This window comes from Myotis daubentonii, chromosome 3, assembly GCF_963259705.1.
Source record: "Myotis daubentonii chromosome 3, mMyoDau2.1, whole genome shotgun sequence".
NCBI lineage: Eukaryota > Metazoa > Chordata > Mammalia > Chiroptera > Vespertilionidae > Myotis > Myotis daubentonii.
Genome location: NC_081842.1, coordinates 152,442,543 through 152,464,041, shown reverse-complemented (window position 1 = coordinate 152,464,041; position 21,499 = coordinate 152,442,543). Strand labels below are relative to the sequence as shown.

At 39.7% G+C, this 21,499-nt stretch overlaps 2 protein-coding genes across 2 annotated transcripts in view; both read right to left on the bottom strand.

The window, feature by feature from the left end:
* Positions 1–21,499, bottom strand: part of LOC132230852 (guanylate-binding protein 1-like) — a 178,060-nt gene that overhangs the window by 99,702 nt on the left and 56,859 nt on the right. The window lies entirely within an intron of this gene.
* LOC132230840 (guanylate-binding protein 7-like) lies at positions 234–21,192 on the bottom strand. Its single transcript, XM_059688926.1, has 11 exons — positions 21,091–21,192; positions 18,428–18,623; positions 16,334–16,461; positions 12,656–12,765; positions 12,249–12,445; positions 10,558–10,803; positions 9,376–9,656; positions 4,244–4,456; positions 2,907–3,009; positions 2,433–2,626; positions 234–1,560 (listed from the first exon to the last, which is right to left on the bottom strand). Exons 1-11 carry the CDS (start codon positions 21,169–21,171, stop codon positions 1,387–1,389), a joined length of 1,923 nt encoding a protein of 640 aa, XP_059544909.1. The 5' UTR covers positions 21,172–21,192; the 3' UTR covers positions 234–1,386.

Below are 21,499 nucleotides of genomic sequence, written 5' to 3'. Positions count from 1 at the left end.
TATCCTTTCTGCATCATTAAGTCCATACTTCACTAGTTCCTAAAGCTGTGTCCTTTATTCTGAGAACCTAGAGAGCAGTAAATATGGTAAGAAAATGCTAGTTGGGGCCCTGTTGGATGTCAGCTCATAGAATTACTCCTATTTTTTTAAACTCCTGGTGTGTATGTGGTGGGAGCCAAATATACAATGATGAAGATTATCAAGTAGATGAGATCATGAGGTAGTAGCGGAGACAGCTGTAAACGGGTCATTTTAATTTTGCAATGATATGAAAGTGCTGTGGTAGCTGGGAGATAAGCACAATGTTTAGCCCAAGGAAGAAACCTGATGCAATCTCGGGAAACCAGGACATAGCAGTGGTGAGGAGGGACAGAAGCTGGCAAATAAAGGGAACAGGATGAGCAGCTGGGCCTTTAAGAAATCTGTGTCCTGTGTGCAAAGGCCCAGAGTCAAGAGACTACATACAGTGTGTGGAATTACATGCAGTTCATTCTAACCACAAAGGTCTTACGCCCTACACCGCTGAAAAGAATTCTTAAAGTATTGAGCTAACCCTGAAAAATTTTTTCCTTCTAATTCACCATCTTTATAAATGTGGGGCAGAAACTTGGAGATGATTCCAATGGACATCCCAGTAGACTTTATATCTGAACATAAATTAGGGAGAAATTCCAGGACCTATTGAGAGGCCCAAAGGACAAAAAAGTTAAGATGCACATCTTGTAACTTCTGTTTCTTGCTGTAATAAGTACACTCTTTCTGTTGAGCACTTAAAATTTTGATGTGTATTTGCCACAGTTTGCATTGTCCCTAGCAAATAGGAGAGACTGCCAGGTTCCTGAAACCTTTGCCAACCTAATGTCCTATCAAAATGTCCTTCTGACAGATGACACAAGTACCTTCTACTTTTACTTCGCATATCTTTATAATCAGTAAAGTTAAATGTTTTGTTTCTTATACTTTTGCCCATTTAAAAAATATCTTTGTTGCTCTTTGCTCTCACATTCATAAGGATCATTATAGCTGAAGAAATAAAAGAAATAATAATTATACAGATTGCCAATATTTTCCTCATCATACCATTTGTCTTTCTGCCTTACTTAAACATTTACTATGAATAAATCATCTTTTAACTTGTTTTTCATTTCTTTAAATTAATTCAATCAAAAGTGAGCTTGTTTTATTTTCTTTTGTTTTGTACATCAGACCCTGGTATTTTTTGATAATCACTCTTTATTTTTAAACTTTTCTTGGGCAAAACTAACCATGGCACACATACTAATAAAATGAGCCACAGTGTTATGCTATTATAACATAAGGAGCCCTGTACAATATCTCTCCTAAACATTCTCAGCCTGTCTAAAAAAGAAAACTGGCCTATTTTCTTCATTGTACCAGGGAGTGCTCGAGTAGTACGCTGGCTGCCATATAAAAGAGCTCTACAAATATTGAAGGCCAGATGTTTTCAGTTTCTTGAATCTCTTCTTTTAATTGATTTATCTCTTTCCTCATCTTCTCAGATTCGTTTTCAAATCCCTCAATAAGTAGTTCTTCTTGAATCTGTAGAAGAGGAGAGAATTCCCTTTTGAAAATCCCAATTAGCAGCACTTTGTATTTAATAACTCTAACAGCTAAGCACATGTTCTATTTTTCTACTAACTTAGATGCTCTTTGATACATTTGACCAAAAATTTCCAAATATTTGGGCCTCATAGTGGGAGTATCCATTCTTTAAGCCTTTCTAAGATTCCTCAGTGTGATTTCACTGGTGGTGGGGAAGAGCTGGGTTGGGTCAGGCCTGACAACTATGCTTGAAAACTGTTCAAGCCCTGAGGATATTCTTTGGGAAGGTTGGAGGTTCAATTCAAATGATTTCTTGATTCCACTGAAGTAGGATGACTACATGCATGTAACACATGTAACACATAATGGGAATTTCTGACTCTATAGTACACTGGTTATCAAACTCCAGATTAGGACAGAGCACACATTTTACTCTGGGTGCAGAGAATAAATCAGGCAGATCTGGAAACGAATGCAGCAAACATTAGAGCTTTCTGCATCCTATCTAGCATATCAGGCACAATCTGACATCTTCCACCAGATGGATCTACATGAAATCTCTTTGATGGTTGTAGCAAACATCTTAAGGACGACAGGACTAAGGTCCTATTCACTCGGGGGCACAATGAGCCAGTTCAGGAGTCTGGGGCATGTCATTTGCACCCTGCAGACTCTAATGCCACAGAAGGTGCTGAATAATAGACTTAGGGCTTTAGAATGACCCGATTAATTTGGCATTTCACTGACTCATATGCCTTTGGGTTTCCTTCAGGGTTTATGACTTCAGTTAAATGTTTTGTCCTCCCCTTCACGAAGACCCAGGTTATTGAATGTCCTCTATCCACTGCCCAGACCCCACCCGGACTTACCTTCTGCTTGTGCTCCAGCATCCTTTCCTGCTCCTTCAGGCGGGTTTCACTTTGTCTCCTAATCTTCTCCTTCAGTTGGACGAGGTGTTCCTGGAAGCTTTTATCTTGAGCATTCATTTTTTCCTGCTGTTCCTTCTGTTTCTGTCTTAGCAGCTCCTGTTCCTTCTCAGCTTCCCAATTCTTGGCATGCTCAGCTGTTCCCCAAAGGGTTTCACAGAGGAAAGAAAATAATTTATGCTCAGCTGTACCCTCCTAAGCTCAGAGATTAAAGGAATTTTAAAATGGTAAGGAGAATGTGATAGAAAGGCATTAATTGGCCGATTGAGCTACCAGAACCCCCAGGTTAGTTTCAGTTTAGTTGACTTGCTTAACAGGACCAGAAGCGCCTTGTTTCAGGAGGGTTTTGCTCTCACATGTGTTGCAGGCACTGCAGGAACCTCCCCTTCCCTCTGTGATCAGAGCCCTGTCCTGTACCTGCTAGAGCCTTCTCCCCATCAGTGAGGGCTTTGTCTGCCTGCAGGATGGATTCCTTTGTTGCAGCCTGTGACTGTATAAAACTCTGGAGGACCTCATGTGCCTGAAAAAAAAAAAAAGGAGGAGCAAGAAGTCTTGTTCAATAAAACTACAAACTTGACCCTGTAAATTCTTCATCATTCTTAGGATCCCACAGTGGTTCCCTTTCTTCCACAGTCACAATAAAAAACCCAGCCCTGGCCCATATGGTTCAGTTGTTTGGAGCTTTGGCTCTTACTCCAAATGGTTGTGGGATTGATTCCCAGTCAGGACACATACCCAGGTTGTGGGTTCTATCCCCAGTCCCTGCATGTGTGGGAGGCAACCAACTGATGTCTCCCTCTCTCTTAAATTAAAAAAAAAAAAAGCCATTAAAAAAATCAAACCTATTTAGTTAGAATAAAACCCTCAATAGCAACCCCTTCCCTATCTCTCCAGCTTCCTATCCTAATATTGCAGCCACCTTCCACCCCAGGTTACAAATATCCAGGCTACGTACAGTTCTACACTCATCCTGCATTGTTTGCAATAAGTGCACATTCTTTTTCTTCTGACTGAATGCTCAGCTACCCTTTCTTTACTCAGGTAGCATGTATTTATACTTCAACTTGTAGCTTCTCCCTCCTCTTCCAGGAAGCTTTGCTAAACTTCCTTCTGAGGTTTGAATGGCTGCCAGGTACACAGATCTGGTCTACCAGCTCTACCACTTGCTGTCTGTCTGCTCTTGGGTAACTTATTAGCTTCTCCGTGCATCTCATTCCTCAAGTGTATAATGGAGATGATATTATTCTAATAAATTGATAATCCAAACATAGCACCTAAGATGATATGTGTAATAGAAAGTGAGTGCTCAATATATGTTAGGTGTCACTATCATTATCATCATCAGGAGCAGCATCACTATCAGTATATACTTGTATGATGACCATATCCCATCATATCCAATTAAATATTTATATGTCCCTTTTCAGTAAGGTCATAAGGTTTTTGAGAATGTTGTTTCTTTAATTATATATCTCCTATACTTAGTACAAAACTATTACATTGTTTATTAAATAAAACAAATGTTTTATTTCATCTACATTTTGGATAATAATAAATCCCATATTTAGGAAGAAATATTTCTGGTTTATGTAAAAGCCTCTACCTTATTATGGATATAAAAGACAAAAATGTAGGTTTTCCATGCTCTGCTTTTTCTCCATAAATGGTGTGGTGTGGTCTTAGATTTTAAGAAGCATCCACAAAGACCCTCTGGCCCCAATACCCTATCCTTCTCCCATCTTTTTATATCTCACCTTCACTCCTTTCCTGGGCACCATGTTATAGGACTGTTCAAGCTTGTCCATTGCTTCTAAGTAGAGCTTGTATCCATCAGGCACAGAGAAAGTTCCTCTTGAAATACTTTCCATCAAGGGCTCTGAAAGCTGCTTAAGCTGGGCCTGGCAATATTTTCCAGATGCCTCTTCATTCTGCAGCAAGAAATACTCCTTCTTCATGGCTATGGTTTCCTGGCAGGGAAATGTGGAGAAACCCAAAGGAGAGAAGTTGTTAGAAAGGAAGGTCCAACTGTGATCTTTTTGTAAGAAGCTGTCTTACTTGAGGTCAAGATAGTGAAGTAGGTAACTGCTGTGCTCATCTCCTCCAGGACCACATTAAATTTACAATTAAATCATAGAAAAACCATCAAGAACCATCTGTAGACTAGCTGAAAAGAAGCCCTGTAATGAAAAATATAAAGAGACACCACAATAAAACTGGTAGGAGGCATAGAGATGTGGAGCCCGCAGGTCTCACACTTATGTGTGGCAATTCAGAATAGGAGGGATATCTCAGTGGCTGAGAGTCCTCCTGTGGAATGATGAGTCCCAGCCCACACTCTGTGTCCCACTTCAAGAAAACAGTACCAGAAAGAGAAATTCCTCCAATGTCTGTCTGTGAATACCTGGAGGGATTGTGAATGAATGAGGAGGGCGTTGGGAGTCTCAGGTGTTCCCTTTGAGGGGCTTAGGAAATGACTCACTTGCCCTAGTCTTGCAAGGGCAGCACCTTGAAAGGCTCCAGGGCTATACAGGGAGAAATGTAATTGACTAGTGTAAGGGCTATTGTGCAGGGGCAGAGGTCAGGGTGGCCCTCTCTGGGGAGAAGTGGGGGCAGGTTCCCATGGCTCCTTTGATAAGCACTCTCCCCACCCAGCTGGCAGGCATAAATGGGAACCAAATTTGAGCTCTCTAATAACATGGCTAACATAATTTATACTAGAGGCCTGGTGCATGAATTTGTGCACAGGTGGGATTCTTCAGCCTGGCCGGCAATCCAGGCCTATCAAGGGGCTGGCCCTGGGGGGAGGGACCCCAGGAGGTTGGCCAGCCAAGGGAAGGGGCTGCAGGTGGTTGGCCGGCCAGCCTGGTCCCTGATTGGGTTGGGAGGGGGCAATCCAGGATGGGGCCAGAAAGCCCTGCCCCTAATCGGTGATGAGGGGCCTGATCAGGGGCAGGGTGGCCAGGGAGAGTGTTCACAGGCAGTTGGGGAGGCTGATCAGGTCCTAGATCGGGCCAGTTGGCTGCTGCAGTGGAACTCATAGCAACTAGTCGTTCTGGTCATTATGGTCATTCTACTCTTTAGTCACTGAGCTTTTATATATGTAGATTACAATGGAAATTTCTTGAGACACTACTCCAGTTTTCACCTGGTCCAATTGCTTCCAGTAGGTTTTCCACACAAGTGGCCAGTCTTAGCTCACACCGACACTGTCTTAAAATCTTTGAAAGGCCTAGAAACCCCCACAAAGCAGTGGTTGGCCTTGACATTCCCTGTACCTCTTGCCAAGCAACTCTAAGTCTGGTAGAAGCAGTGACCCGAATAGGCAAAGCAATCTTAAGAAAGAAGAACAAAAGTTTCACATCATGCTACTTGATATGAAACTATACAGTAAATTATAGTAACCCAAACAGCATGGTACAGGCATAAAAACAGACACATAAGGTCAATGGAAGAGAATAGAGATACCAGATATAAACCTCCCCCTATATGGGTCAATTAATGTATGACAAAGGAAGCAAGAATATGCAATGGGGTAAAGACAGTCTCTTCAGTAAATAGTATTAAGAAAACTGAACAGATCCATACAAAAAAAAAATGAACACAAATAGGATTACAGACTAAAACGTAAGATATGAAACCTAAAAGAAATCATAGGCAGTAAAGTCTTTGACATCACGCTTAGTAATATATATATATTTGCGTATATCTCTTTAAGCAAGGGAAACAAAAGAAAAAAAATAAATGTGTCTACATCAAACTAAATTGTTTGAAACCATCTACAAAAACGAAAAAACACCCCAGTGAACAGGAGAAGGTATTTGCCAATAACACATGATAGATCTGATAAGGGGTCAATGCACAAAATTTTGAAGGAACTCATACAATTTCACACACACACTCACACACACACACACATCCAATTAATATATCGAAAGGGGACCCGAATAGACACTTTTCCAAAGAGGACATACAGAGGACCAAAAGACATAAAAAGATGCTTAATATCACTAGTCATCAGGAAAATGCAAATTAGAACCACAATGAGCTATCACCTCACACCAGTCAGAATGGCTATCGTCAATGAATCAACAAACAACAAGTGTTGGCAAGGATGTGGAGAAAAGGGAACCATCATGCACTCTTGGTGGGATTTTAAGTTGGTGCAGCTACCATGGAAAACAGTGAGGAGACTCTTCAAACAATTAAAAATAGAACTCCTCAAGCAATTCCACAGCTGGGTATTTATCTGAAGAAATCCAGAACACTAACTTGAAAAGATATATGCACCCCACATTATTGCAGGATTATTTACAGTAGCCTAGATATTAAAGCAACTTAAGTGTCCATCAATAGGTAATTGGCAAATAAATGGTACATATATACAATGAATATTATTCAGCCATATAAAAGAATGAAATGTTGCCATCTGTGACAACATGGATGGACTGAGAGGGTATTATACTAAATGAAAGAAGGCAGACAGAGAAAGACAAATACCATATGATCTCACTTTATGCGGAATCTAAAAAACAAAGGAAATGTAAAAACAAAATGGAAACAAACTTATAAATATAGAGAGCAAGTTGGTGATTACCAGATGGGAAGCAGTTTGGGGTGATGGGAGAAACAGGAAAGGGGATTATGAAGTACAAATTATCAGTTATAAAAACAGTCGCAGGGATTTAAAGTACAGCATTGGGAATAAAGCCAATAATACTGTAATAACTTTGGTGCTAGAAGGGTACTATACTTATTGGGGTGATAACTCTGTCAGTTATATACATTTCTAATCACTGTATTGTATACCTGAAACTAATATAATGTATGTCAACTGTAATTGAAAAAATTAAAAAGAAAACTAAAAGAAGCAGTGTGATGGCATCAGGGTGGACTGGGAATTGGAATCCCAGGCATCATATGGAAAGTCCCTTATTCACTTTGGCTCAGGTACAACCCCTGTGAAATTATGAGGTCAGTAGACATGGTGGCTTCCGCCCAAATTGATATATAATTGACACATGACATTATAATAGTTTTAGGTATGCAACTTAATGAATCATTATTTGTATACATTGTGAAGTGATCACCACAATAAGTCATTAACATCCTCACTTTATCTATCTATATAAAAGGCTAATATGCTAAGTGTCCATCCAGGTAACGACATCACTTAGCAATACCCGGCTTCCTCTCCCTAGCAACGACTAGTCTCCATGCAGTTTCTTCAGCCCAGGCTTTACAGCTAGGTGGAAACATTTTACACTTTAACCAAATGTCTGTGAAGTGTTTTCCCATTCTTTATTTAATTTGATCCTCCCAGAAGTCCTGTAGTAGGTAGATAGGAGACTTGGTGGAATCCTATTTTCTTTTCATTAGCCAGAAAATGGAGATTTAGAAAGCTTAGTAACTTGACCCAACTGGAAAGAAGTAAGAAATGGTGGACCTTGAAAATGACTTCAGGTTTTCTCACTGCACAGAATATAGTCAAACACTGCTGCAGTTAAATCGTTTCTTTACCCTTTGTTCTCCCTGCAAAATCTATAACAATAATCTACTTCGTGTTGATATTTACTGCTGTGTTGCTGACAATTACCTGAAAGAGATGCTGGGGTGCTTCACTGGGCTGGAAAAAATTTAGCTACATCAGAAAGCAGGTCTAATTAAACACTAAAAGGTCAAGTTGACTTGCGCATGTGCGATACATATAAAGCTCTCGCTGGTGCCAATCAATCACATGGGTGTGTTTCGCTCTGTCACTGTTGATCATGAATTTGGTTGACACGTCTATTATAGAGAAAGGGCGAATACTGATTTATTTCTTCTAATTAATTTTCTTTCAATGTGCACAAATTCATGCACTGGGCCACTAGTTTAGTTATAAACATTTATTTTTCTTTGGATGTGAAGTTGTAGGATTTACTCCCTATTATCGTTCAAATATGCACCCCAATTTTATGCATGGTTCCTTTATCAGTAGTAGGGTTGACCAACAATGAGCAATGGAGAGTTCAATATGACTTTCCTCTACAAACTTGGGTTGCTATGGATAAAATATATACATAGCAAATCAATTGCCCACTAATGAGTTCAATAGTCTCTGAACAGAGTTTTAAGCAACTCATAATTTTTTTCAATGAGGGTTTGATCGTGCGAAAATATAGAAAGAAAATGTATTTGCTGGACTTTGACATTTTAATGAAGTTGGTTTTATTCTATATGAACTGAGAGATTTTTGTAACCTGTAAAATAGTCAAAGGCACACTCAAAGACAAACTTTCAGTGAAGGTTCTGATAGTGAGTAGAATTTTGATGTCTTCTAAGAGTTCTCTCCCCTGGTGTCCACTCCCTACATACTCCTTGGACCCATGGGTATGGTGAGTATTAATCCTATGATTAGATTATGTTATAAAGCCCAGCTTGACTTTAAGATGGAAAATTTCTGGTGGGCACTACCTAACTACATGAGCCCTTTAAAAGAAGATTTCTCCAGTTGATGTCAGAGTAGGTAGTCACAGAAATTAGAAACAATACAAAAAGATATGATGAATCATTGCTGGCTTAAAGATGGGGGGGAGTTTCCCAGAACCTTCATTTGATCATATAAACCCATTTGAACCTTGTTTTCAGCATGTGGTACACTGAGCAGGGCACCCATATCTTGTTCTGGAATCTGACCTGAAGAACTATATGTTTTGCAACAATAGAACAAAAAAAATAATTTTTTAGAAAAAGCATGTACAGTATTCTATATAGAGGTCAGTCACTCACAACAATCCAGGCTCATTCTACAGTTAGAAACACGTGAACTTGGGAGTCACAAAAAGGGAATGTAGGCATCATTACAGAAGGGCAGTTTTCAGGGAGGATGTATGCTCAGATATCTTACCATAAGCTTCTTCTGGAACACCTGGTTGTCATCCTTGAAGGAGTGCTCCATGAAGATTGCAATGGCTTCCCTCTCAGAGACTGTGTGCAGGTCCAGCAGCTCCTGCAGCGTGTCTGTGGGGAAGCTCACCCTCTGGGCCATCTGCTCGCTGTAGTGGTCGGTTGCCATCTGTAGAGCCACTGAGTTCTCTTGCTCAGCCAAAGTTGTCACTGTGTTCTCCAAACAAGGCACTGCTCCACTGTTGATGGCATCCACATAGGCTTTTGCCAGAGTCCCCAAGCCTGAATGACACATTATATTTAAGAAATTAAAAGGAATTTCTCACTCACTGTTTTACAAGCTTTCAAGATTAGCATTCTAAATATCGCAGCAATTTTATTGAGATGAAGGGTTCTTTTTTCTTTTTCTTCTCCCCATATTCCTCCTTGTTGCCTCCTCCTTTTACTTTTATGTGTCTACTTTCTAATAAGGACATTATTGTTTATTCTATTCACTCTTTTTTTGATTTGTGGATTTATCACATTCTAGTATGAAAATAATCTCATCCAACCCATTCAAGAATTTCCTAGAATAATTTTACTTTGAATATATAAAATGAGTTTATCTTGTAGGTAAGTAAAGTAGGTAATTTGTGGGCACTATTTCAAACTGAATGTGGGGCCCCTTTAAAAAAAAAATCAAGAATTTCAGGACAGTGACACAAACATTAAACCAAGCCTGGGACCATCTCAGCATAGGGCACTGTGTGTCTGCCCAGTTGGCATATCCGTGAATCTAGCCTGCACATAAGGCTATAGTAAAAATTTCATCAGAAACGCTAATGAGATTTCAGAGGCTTATATTCTGCTATATATTTTTTCTTACTGGTGTAAATTCTCAAAATATCTTGTGTATCCTCAACAAGACACGCCCATCTCATTGGTCTTATCATCATCATACAGATTCCTGCCCTTAACAGCAGCTTGTGCTTATGTCATTAGGGTATTAATTCCATGAGATACAGTAGGCTTTAATAATTCCTCATCTAGGGTAACTTTAATGAAAAGACATACATGTCTATATGTGGCATGAATGTCTGGTTTTCCACATCACATAGAGAAGGGAACAAAATTACCAAAAAATTCAAAGTGCAATCACACACACTGAACTGCAGAGAAACTTGCTGCAACAATGAAGACTCACAATTTCCAGTGACAATGATTTCTTCTCTCAGAGTCTTGGTTTTTGCATGTGTAAGGATATATTGACAGAAATTTTTGGATTGCACCTGAAAATTCCATTCTAGTTGGCTTTCTGACATCTCCTCCATATAGTGTAATACTTTTTTGTCATTTGTCGGCTGGTCAAAAACAAAGCACTTCCGCCTTGGAAAGAACTTCCTGATATATTCTCTAGGCATGTTGGATTTCTGGGCTTGGGCATCCTCGCCTATAAAAAAGAAAAACACTAATCACTGATGAGACAGTCTTCAGGCAAGGAGATGAAAACATTCATTCCCAGGGATTTTTGCATCACTGTAACACTGGTTCCCGTAAGTCTCCTTTTATCTAATCATGCAAATCAACCTAATGCTAATAATCTACCAAAGCATAGAAATTTTACATTTATTTATTGTTTATTTATTTGTTTGTTTGTTTATTTATTATTTCCAGAGCCAGGAGCATAGAAAGTACTCCTGGAGAAGACAGGAGGAAGGCATCTATCCCAAGTGAAGAAACTTATGGTTATTTTCCTTAGCCCTTCCATGGTGCCCAATGGTTTAACTGTTTATTATTTTTGAATGATAGATTAATCTCCTAAATGGTCAGAAATACTTTTGATATTATATTCCTCACGCAAGAAATAAAATGTGGGCTCCAAAGTAGCAGTGAATTGTTTTCTGGTAGAAATAAGGATATTTATGATACTTCTGGGAAAAGTTTCATGTGAAGGACAGACAATACTCAGAACAGTAAAGAAAAACTCCTAAAAATAAGAGTTAAAAAATACAAGCAATATAAATACATTCATAGATTTTTTTAGCAGACATCATCAAAAAGTAATGTTAACCTAATGCCACTTGAAGACCTCACCTGTTTTCTATATCAGTTTATATTGAATGTGACAATGTCACACAGTGTGATTCTAGGATATATCAGCTATTTAATAAATGATTCTTGAATGAAAAAATAAATTATTAAATAAGCAAAAATGAATCTGTTCTTAAGTACTACCTAGTATTCTCCCTGCTAAATGTACTCAGTGTTAGGAGTTTAATATTTCAAAATATTGTATGAGGCTATAGAATGAAGAGAGCGATGTTATGAAAAACAAATAATAAAGGATTTGAAAGTCTTATAGAAATGATATATCAATGATTTTTTTTGGGGGGGAAACATTCATATAAATATCCTTTATATGGAGAATGTAATCATGCAAGTTATTAAAATACACAACATGAAATGTATTTCAAAAATAAAGTCATTTGATATGTTTGTGATTCTGTGTTTATAATCTTTCATACTAATGAGCATTTTTTGCTAAATAGAAATACTAGTAGATGAGCTCTGAACTTAGTAACACAATATTTTAGTCTTAAAAAGTTTTAGCACTGGTTATAATCCTCTAAGTTATTTTTCATGGTGTCAATTTTTCTAAAATCATTTTGTCCAACAATGTATTCTACATTTTCTCAGCCAGCTTAAATTCTGGTCACTTGAGTTTTTTTCAGTAATAATAACAACTGAAACCATACCCACCTGTTATACACATACAACCATTAACACGAGCTTCAATTGATAAAAAATAAAGATTGACCTTAAGTGCTGAGAAACAGGGCTCAGTTAATCACACCTCCCACTAAACCCTCTGCCACTCAGACCATCCTCTGATACCTGGAACCAACTTCAAGGCATTCTCCAGGTACTCATCTTCAGTGATGGTGCGTCCATCTAACTTCAAGTCCAGTGTGAAATCCCGTACAACCCAAACAAAGTCTGGAAAGAAACTCACAAACTCGGCTGAGTCATCTACTTCACCAGAGCTGGGAGATGACTTTGTCCTGATTAGCTTTGTTAGTTCAGTCACATAGCTGGTGTCTTAGTTAAGGAATGAGAAATGCTCCCGACAAAAATTTCTAGATCTCACCCAGAAACAATTTTTATTAACATTCCTATTCATCCTGTGTTCTTTTTACTTCAACCATGATGATTGACATGAGGAAACCACAAGGTCAAAAATAGTCTCAGTTATTTTCCCATAGCCTCCATGGCACATGGAGGTTTGGTTCCTGGAAGGATACTGCAGCTGCTCCAGGGCCTGGTGGTTGATGCTGCCCATGCTGTTGTAGACAAACATGCTGCTCAGAAGCACGGCCAGGGCAAAGATCCACAAGTCATTCTTAGGGTCGCCCTAGAAAGTGCATTACAGTAGGGGACTTAGGTGTCCATTGTTTTTGTTTGTTTGTTTTGATTTTTAGAAAATAAAATGAAAACTAAAAATTAAAAAGTACATTTTTTGGCTAATGCTCAGTTGAGGATATTTTTCCCATTTATTTTTTAGAGAGAGTGGAATGAGTGAAATGGAGGGAAGGAAGGAGGGAGAGAGGAAGAGAGAGAGAGAAACATAGATGTGAGAGAGACAGAGCCATTGGTTGCCACCCGCTCCCACCTTAATCAACATTGGGATTGAGCTTGCAACCCAGGTACATGACCTTGACAGGAAATTGACACCTCAATCCTTCAGTGTGCAGGCCAATGCTCTAACCACTGAGTCACATCAGCCAGGGCAAAAAATTACCATTTTAATAAAACTTTTACGTTAAAGACGTAAAAATAAAATAAAAATGTTAGAGTGTTTTTTTTTTTTTTAAAATACACTTACTATAAACTTAATGAAAGAAACATTCCCAAAACCAAACTGTTAATGATGCCTGTATTCTAAGATGGAAACACAGTAATGAAAAGTTTAAGTGTATAAATGCACTGATCTTTCCCTCAACAGGCACATTTTCCCAATTTATCTCTCATCTTACAATATAATCCATCATTAACATTCAAATTACACCTAAACTGGCTAAATCTAGACTTACTTAGGTTTTAGTCTGTTTGGTGTTTTTTATCCCCCACAAAACAAGCTTGATAGCTATAAGATGAGCTAATATTAAATTGTGTATTATGGCTCAAGTCAAATTACAGGATTATGTTTTTCATCACATAAACAACAACGAAAATAAAACCAGAAGGGAGCCCAGTGTAATAAGTGATCTAAAACAAGTGGAACAATGGTGGGAAATGAAACCTTAAGCTATAGAAGCTGACTTGTGTTTCAGTTGGAAACCATGAAGCCTTCTCAGGCCTGCGATGTACGAATTGTACTCTCTCTGCAACAGCCTTAGTGTTCCAAACACTAGGAACTAGTAAAAACTTTAAGTTTGAGGAACTCCAATGTGGAAAAGCTACTCCAAACATTTCACCTCAAGTGACTGAGCAGGTACTTAAAAAAAATAACTGCATGATAAACCTGAGAGCATAAGACATCCTTTAAGAAAGGGACCTTTAAATGAACTGCTAACTCTGGAGGGCCTCTACCCTTCACTTCTAATTAAGCATGGAAGAAAAACAGAGACTGGCTAATTTTTTTTAATCCAAATAAATGCTAACTTAATGGAACCCTTAGTTATTCAAAGTCATAGGTGAACCACACAATACTAGTTACACAGTAAGCCAAGGATAAAAATCCAGATCTATTGTTAAAAGTACAAGTTCATGTACAGAATTATCATAATGCCATCCTATATAATAAAAGGCTAATATGCAAATCGACCGAACAGTGGAATGACGGGTCCCTATGATGCACGCTAACCACCAGGGAGGAAGACGCTCAACGCAGGAGCTGCCCCCGGTGATCACTGCACTCCAACAGGGGGAGTGCTGCTCAGCCAGTAGCTGGGCTCATGGCTGGTGAGGGCAGCAGCAGTGGCGGGAGCCTTCCCGCCTCCACAGCAGCACTAAGGATGCCTGACTCCCAGCTTAGGCTCACTTCTGGGCCTAAGCTGTCAGTTGGACATCCCCCAAGGGCTCCCAGACTGCCAGAGGGTGCAGGCCAGGCTGAGGAACACCACCCTGCCCCCACCCCTCCCGCCCAAGTGCATACATTTCATGCACCAGGCCTCTAGTTTTAAATATTATCTACTTTTTAAAAAACCACAAATCTTCATCATTTAGGTATAAGACAAATTTCATGTTTCTTCAAAGGGATGTCAATGCTAAATGTGATTAAAACATTTGAGTAAAACCTTTTGTCATTTTTTTCCTTGACTTACTGAATATTTTCCAGTACCATTTTGTAGTTTCATTGGATTACTTTGGGAAAATAACATGGCAAATATTGTTGTTTTATAATACAAAGGAGGGCTCTCATTTATAAGCAAACCTGGAACATAGAAGGCCATAAGAAATATGTCAGTGAAGAGCTTGTTTAAAAACTATTCAGCATTTAGTATGTGGAGAATTGGAATGCACAATTGAAAACTGTAGTTCTTGAAGAAGTGTGATAAAACCTCATTTATCAAAAGACCTTGGTGTCAAAGAGTGCCCTTTCACCCTCTTCTAACTCTGTAGTAATACATCAGATTTAGATTTCCCTAGGTCTATTACTTCCTTTAAAAAAAAAACAGAACAAGGGTATTGAGCTACAATTACAACTGACTAGTTCAAAAACTGTTTTAAAAGTTAGGTTTGTATATTATAAATTGTACACTCAAAACCATCTCTTACAGTCCAAGGTTAGTAACCCAGCCAGCTTAAATCAAAGGTTTTTCTCACCTAGGTCCCAGTACATGGATGACGGACTCAAGTACTCACTATACTGGGAAGTAGAGATCAAGAAAGTATCTATTGATCAAAGCTTAAGTTACACAGGATGTGTCCTTGAATCAGATCTCTCTTCAACTCAAGCACTCCTTTACTGACAGCACTTTGTAAATCACACCAAGAAAATCACCCCAGATGGCAAGAGCTAACACATTTGAAATGTGGTCACTGTAGCTTTTTACCTGAACTGCAGAAGCCATCATGAAAGATGGACTGGATCTAGCCTTCCCCAATGTTGTAGGACTGAGCGAGTCAGTGAGCTCACCAATAAAATTATAGTAAATTAGAAATATGCTTATGTAAACCAGAGAGGCAGGACTGTTAGCCCTTGAGGAAATAAAACTATCCACAGAACTAGAGGCTTTTTAAATTTAGATTTTCTAAATTCATTCTCCCTCCACATCTTTTTTTTTCCTTCTCAGTAATGGAAACCAAAGGTGCGTTAGTGCTACTTTCAACTTTGACACATGCTAACATAAATAAGAAGAAAATATTGAATTGCAAGTCACACTATAAATACAAAATACTTATATTATCCCATAATAGTGCTTTTGGTAGGTCTAATTCGTGTTTTTAGAGAAGTCAGTTCAAAATTCATCTTTAACGAATACATATTCCTGGTAGCTGAAGCTTTTCTGGAGATTTTTAAGTAGATTATTTCACTGTAACCCATTTTAATGGGTCCTACCTCCAACCCATTAATCTCTTACAACTTAACTAGTAGGTCCCATGGATTATAGTTTCCTCTGGGAATGACTGGGCTAGGATCCCAATTTTTATATCCCTGATAACACTGCATATTACTTAATTCTCAACTATGCTCTTGGTCTTTGCTTCATTCACTGCCATATCTGTAGTACCTAACACAAAGCCCTGAATGCAGCTGTCCAATAAGTATTTAACTTGTACTTTTGCCCCAGTGTAAAAATAAAAAGATCTATTCTTAATCAAAGTATTGAGTTTACCAAGAAAGTAAGTTCTACAAAATAGAAATTTGCTTCATTATTCCTAATTGAATTTGTAGCTTAGAGAAATACATCGTGAAAGTTGAGGTGGCAAATTAAAATGTAAGTGGAGTATCAAGAACAAAAAATTCTTTGCCTTACCTTTTCCACATGGCCCAGGCCCTCAGTGTCCAGAAGGACCAGAGTGTGGTTGGGTTTGGAGGGGTGGGGTACACACCACATCCAGATGCCCTTGGTTTCAGACCACACTGTGGAACCCAGAGGAAAACCTGCAAAGAAAGAGGAGAAAGTGTATAGAGTAACAGCAGATAGTCCAGGCTGCCCATAGGTTCCATTGGTTAAACTTGTCAGAATGTGAGTGACAGGCTGGGAGAAAGGTTGCTTTCATTTCATCAAGAACAGCCTATTCAAATCTTTATACATATTAAGGACCTTCTCAAGAAACACTTTATGTCCTCTATTTACCTCATACTATCAGTAATAGTTCAAGCTATGTCACATTACAGAATTAATATAACCTCTACTGAATATATATATATATATATATATATATATATATATATATATATTCTTCATCCAAGGACATGTTTATTGATTTTAGAGAGCGGAAGGGAGATAGATAGGCAGGGAGATAGATTGAGAGATAAAATTTGACATGAGAGAGGGAAACATTGATTTGCTGCCCCTTGTACACACTCCAACCTGGGACTGAACCTGCAACCTAGGTATGTGCCCTCACCCAGAATCAAACCTGTGACCTTTTGGTGTACAGGACAATGCTCCAACCAACTGAGCCCCCCAGTCATGGCTTGACCTTTCTATTCTTTCTGACACTGAAGAGCTCCCTTGTCCTTCAGGTTCTGGTGGAGTTCACCCAGTGGGAGGCATCAAAAGGAGACCAGAGGTCAGACATGTGTTCTCCTCACTTTCCTCCTAGTGGGCCATGGTGTCCTAGTGCCTCTGTTCCTTTACCTTCAGTCACAACCTCTTCCATGCCATATCTCTGGTCTTTGCCACATTCTGTTATCCACTTTTGCTTGCCTCATCTGGCTATAGTATTTATAGAGTCTACCTGGCCATTGCTTTTGTCATTCTCTGATGCATCCTCATCCCACATTGGTTCTTTGTGCTGTGCTTATGCCCTTGTAAATCATCCCCCATTAAATGCTCGTCAGTACCCCCAAGTAAGTCATCTGAGTCCTGCCAGGACCTGGATAATACAGCAGCTTTTGTTGGATCTTTTTCCTCCCCTTTATCCCTGAATTTTCCTCAATTTTTTTTTCTCTTCTAAAAAATGATGAGTTCTTTGCTCACTGCTTCACTTGGTGACAAAATGGAGGGGAAAATAGAAAGAACCTGTGATATTTCCTAGATCCTCTTTCCAAAGGCAGAAATTAAACACACAGTGGGAGAGGGTGTGAGGTATATGCCAAGGAACCCACTGATGACATATCTTGTCCCACAGTCCAGGAATTTGACCCTCTGCCATCTTCCAATGTCTCCTTCAATGAAGAATGGAAATAAACTTGATAAAATACCTAGGGGAGGTTGAGTCAGCATGCCTGAAGCCATTCAATTTCTACATCCAGATTATATTCCACAGATAGGATATAAAGCCTGCGATGGACTGCACTCTTCTACATGTGATAGTGTTTGATTGCTTTCTGACTAATCCATAGTAATCTGAAGTTCCCATTACCCCAGCAAAGAAAGGCAGGGTATAATTGGAGGTCATTGGTCTCAGCATTGGGAGGTAAAACGAGTTGTCGAGAGAGAGAGAGAGAGAGAGAGAGAGAGAGAGAGAGAGAGAGAATTCATCAAAGTTTTGCTATGAAATGAAGCAAACAATTGGATGGTAGCCCCATTGAAATATGGGAATACAGAATACACTACTATTTGTTTGCTTCCTATCCCTTTTTAAAAAAAAGCAACTATTGAACAATATTTGTATGCTAGAGTTTAGAGCAGAAGTAATGTAGGAGAAAGGAAGGGAATACTTTCTGGAGCTGAGCTGACTAATGGGTGGATCTTTGATAGGGAACTCTTTATTACTGAAGAAACGAGTGACATTTTGTGGACAGATGTGGTTGAAGTTATAAATCTAGCAATTAAACTTAAAAGTTTTCTTCACTGGGAGGAATGAGGCCTTTTTTAAGGGTGACCACGAGAGAGGCATGATCAGCCTCTGTTATCACTGTCTCCAAGCAAATGGCGCTGCCCCAGAACAATACTCACCCTGGTTCTGTCCTGCCAGGCGGTTCATCAGGTAGGATTTTCCTGTCCGATACAGACCTGCAATAGCCACCACCACCACAGGCTGAGAGATCTTGTCTAGAATCTCCAGTGCTATTGGGTTTACTGTCAGCTGATTATTCTGATTTTCCACCAGACAGATGGGGTCCATCAGGATACATTCAGAGGCCATGGTGCGCTGTAACCCAGAGGAACAACTCAGCACAACACAAGATCTTGAAGTCATTATCGAATGGTTACAGAGGTCATTTGCATATCATCTTTACACTCCTGGAGAGTATATATCAGATTCCTACATTTTGTATGTTTCTAAAAGATACGTATTTAGCCTAGTGTGTCATGGCCTGCTACAGATTCCTTGTGTACATTATTATATTGATCTATAAATGAACCTTAAAACAACCTTGTCCATGTGATGCATAAGAGGATTATAATGAGAAAAACAAACAAACCACTAATGATGGAGCCTTGAGAAGGTTAACATACTGGGGGCAAGTTGAGGCAGAATGGGACATGCAGGAGATGAGGAGTGACCAGAGAAGATACCTGGAGCTCCAGAGTGATTTGTTTTCTTGTTAACTGCATATATTCTCTGAGTACCTACCATGTGCTGGACACTGGTCTATGTGCTCAGTATCAAGTGGTGAACAAAATGGATACCAATTCCTGCCTCATGAAACTCTATCCTAGTGGAAGGAGACAGACAATACAGAAAGCAAATAAGCAGCATGCATAGTATATGTATATTAGATGAGTTTATATGGAGGGTGGTCAGGGAAGGCCTGCCTCTCAGAGAAAGAGAAATAACTGTGATCTTTGACCTTGAGGAGGACAGGTTTAGTGAATCTCAGAACAGGAGAGGGCTGGAAGAGGGGAGACATTGAAAGGAAGAGGAAGAGATGAAGAATGTGGCTCCTTCTCAAAATACAATAGGACAACCCTAGCCAGTTTGGCACAGTAAATAGAGCATCAGCTTGCAGACTGAAGGGTCCTGGGTTTGATTCCAGTCAAGGTCACATGCCTGGGTTATGGGCTTAATCCCTAGTGGGGGCATGCAGGAAGCACCCAATCAATATTCTCTCTCATCATTGATGTTTTTATCTCTCCTTCTCCTTTCCTATCTGAAATCAATAAAAATATATTTTAAAAGCACACAATATGACAGAGAAAGACAAGTATCACATGATCTCACTCATATGTGGAATCTAAAGAACATAATAAACTGATGAACAAAATATATCCAGAAACATGTAAACAGAATAAACTATAGAATATCAGAGGAAGGTGGGGGTGGGTGGATGGGAAAGGATTGACCAAATAACTTGTCTGCATATATGTGTAACCAATAGACATAGACAGTAGTGTAGTGAAAGGCCTGGGTGAGGGGGAGGTGCAGGCTAGAAGGGATCAATGGGGAAAAAGAGGGACCTATGTAATACTTTCAACAATAAAGATTAAAAAACACACAATAGGCCAAAGCATTACAGAAGCCAGATAAATTAATAGGTGCAGGATTCATTTAATTGGAATCAAAGGACATTATTCTTTACTTTTAGGCTGACAAGGAAGAGAGGTAGTAGCCAGCATGTTTTAGGGTGTGCCCAAATCTGCCAGAATCCCACAGCTGGTGAGGCCCTACTTTACTGTTTTTATCATAGTGAGTATAAGCAGGAGGAATTGTAGAATTTATTTCTTGAACTGAATATTTAAAATTTTGGTTAGAATAGATGATTTAATAAAAAAATTTATTTTAAATGCAAGTAAACTGGAATACCCAATCCAAAAGCTGGTAAGTTCAAATAAAGAAGTAAAATGAAATAGGTCTCCTGTGTGGCATTAGATGGTTTCCAAAGTTTATTCCTCAGGAGAGTCAGTCACCTGAAGTGATGGTGAAAACTGCCCGAAGCCTTGACTTCTCAGCAAGTGTGACAGGACATTCTGAGATGGTTCTTGTGTGGACCACATGTTAGAAACAGTGCCTGGTAAACAAGCACTATTAGATCTTATAGGTATTTCTAACAGTTGATCAGTAAGCATGACATTGAATTATTCTATATAACAGAGCTTTGTGCTACCTTTGGGAAATTAAGTATTGCTAATACAAAAAGAATCTGTGTCAATCTCTTAAGATTTAAATTGTCTGTAAATTAAGGACCACCATTTCTCTCAGTTTCTCTAATGCCTGGAGGTGGGGGATGAGCGGGGGAGGTGGTGGTGGTGATCAGGGACAGTCTGAGGAGGGACAGGCAGATGGAGGGGGAGAGACTCCACCAGGAGCCTCTGCAAGTGGATGGGGTTTACTCCATCCATCCCAGGAAGGGTTTAACCCCTTTTTGCATTTGAGGGAGGATGCTTTCCTGCCCCTCTTTTTCCCCCATGCAGGACTGTTTGTGTAGCTCTGGGAGGGTGCCAGTGGGGCAGCTCACCCTGGAGACAAGGTGGATGGGGGCTGGTCGCTTCACAGAGAGGCCTCTGATCCAAACAGAGACCCTGAGGTGCTGGTAGCCAGGCCCAGTACTAGCCTCCCACTGTCCCCTGCCCTTCAGTGCCAAGCTCGGGCTGCCTGTGTGGGGTGTGCGTCTAGGCACCTGTTGTTGATATTAAGGAATATGGGCCTGGAAGAGCAAGTCTAGGGGTGAACTTACTTGTCTCCGTGACTCCTGTGCAGCAGACAGGGGACAAGTTCTCAGGTGTCCTAGCTCTTTCCTTGTGTGTTCCTCCTGCATCTGGCTGCTCCAGATACTGACTGTTCTCTTTAAAAGCTGAAAGTCATGCCAGATATTATAGCCAAGAAGCTATGGGTTGGGTTGATAAGAACCCAAATCTAAAGGCCATGTGCTTCTTTGAGAACTGAATCATTGGGTCTCCCCCGGCCCTCCCTGCCCTCACCCTCTTTTTTTTTTTTTTTTTTTTTAAACTGAGGCAGGAGAGCCGGTGACCTGAGAAGAAAGTTGAGGTTCCTCCACACCTGTCCTCAGAATTCCAGGTTGGTCTCCCCTCAGGTGGCTTGTGTTTCCTGAACCCACAAGGAGTACAGAACAGCAGGCTGAATGT

What these genes read in the sequence shown, in the direction of transcription:
- LOC132230840 (XM_059688926.1), bottom strand. Translation starts at nt 21,171, where the DNA reads ATGCAGGAGGAACACACAAGGAAAGAGCTAGGACACCTGAGAACTTGT. An exon ending in CACAGGAGTCACGGAGACAA is followed by an intron (nt 18,624 to 21,090) that starts GTAAGTTCACCC and finishes TCTGGGTTACAG; the next exon opens with CGCACCATGGCCTCTGAATG. An exon ending in TGTTCCAGAAGAAGCTTATG is followed by an intron (nt 4,457 to 9,375) that starts GTAAGATATCTG and finishes TTTCCCTGCCAG; the next exon opens with GAAACCATAGCCATGAAGAA.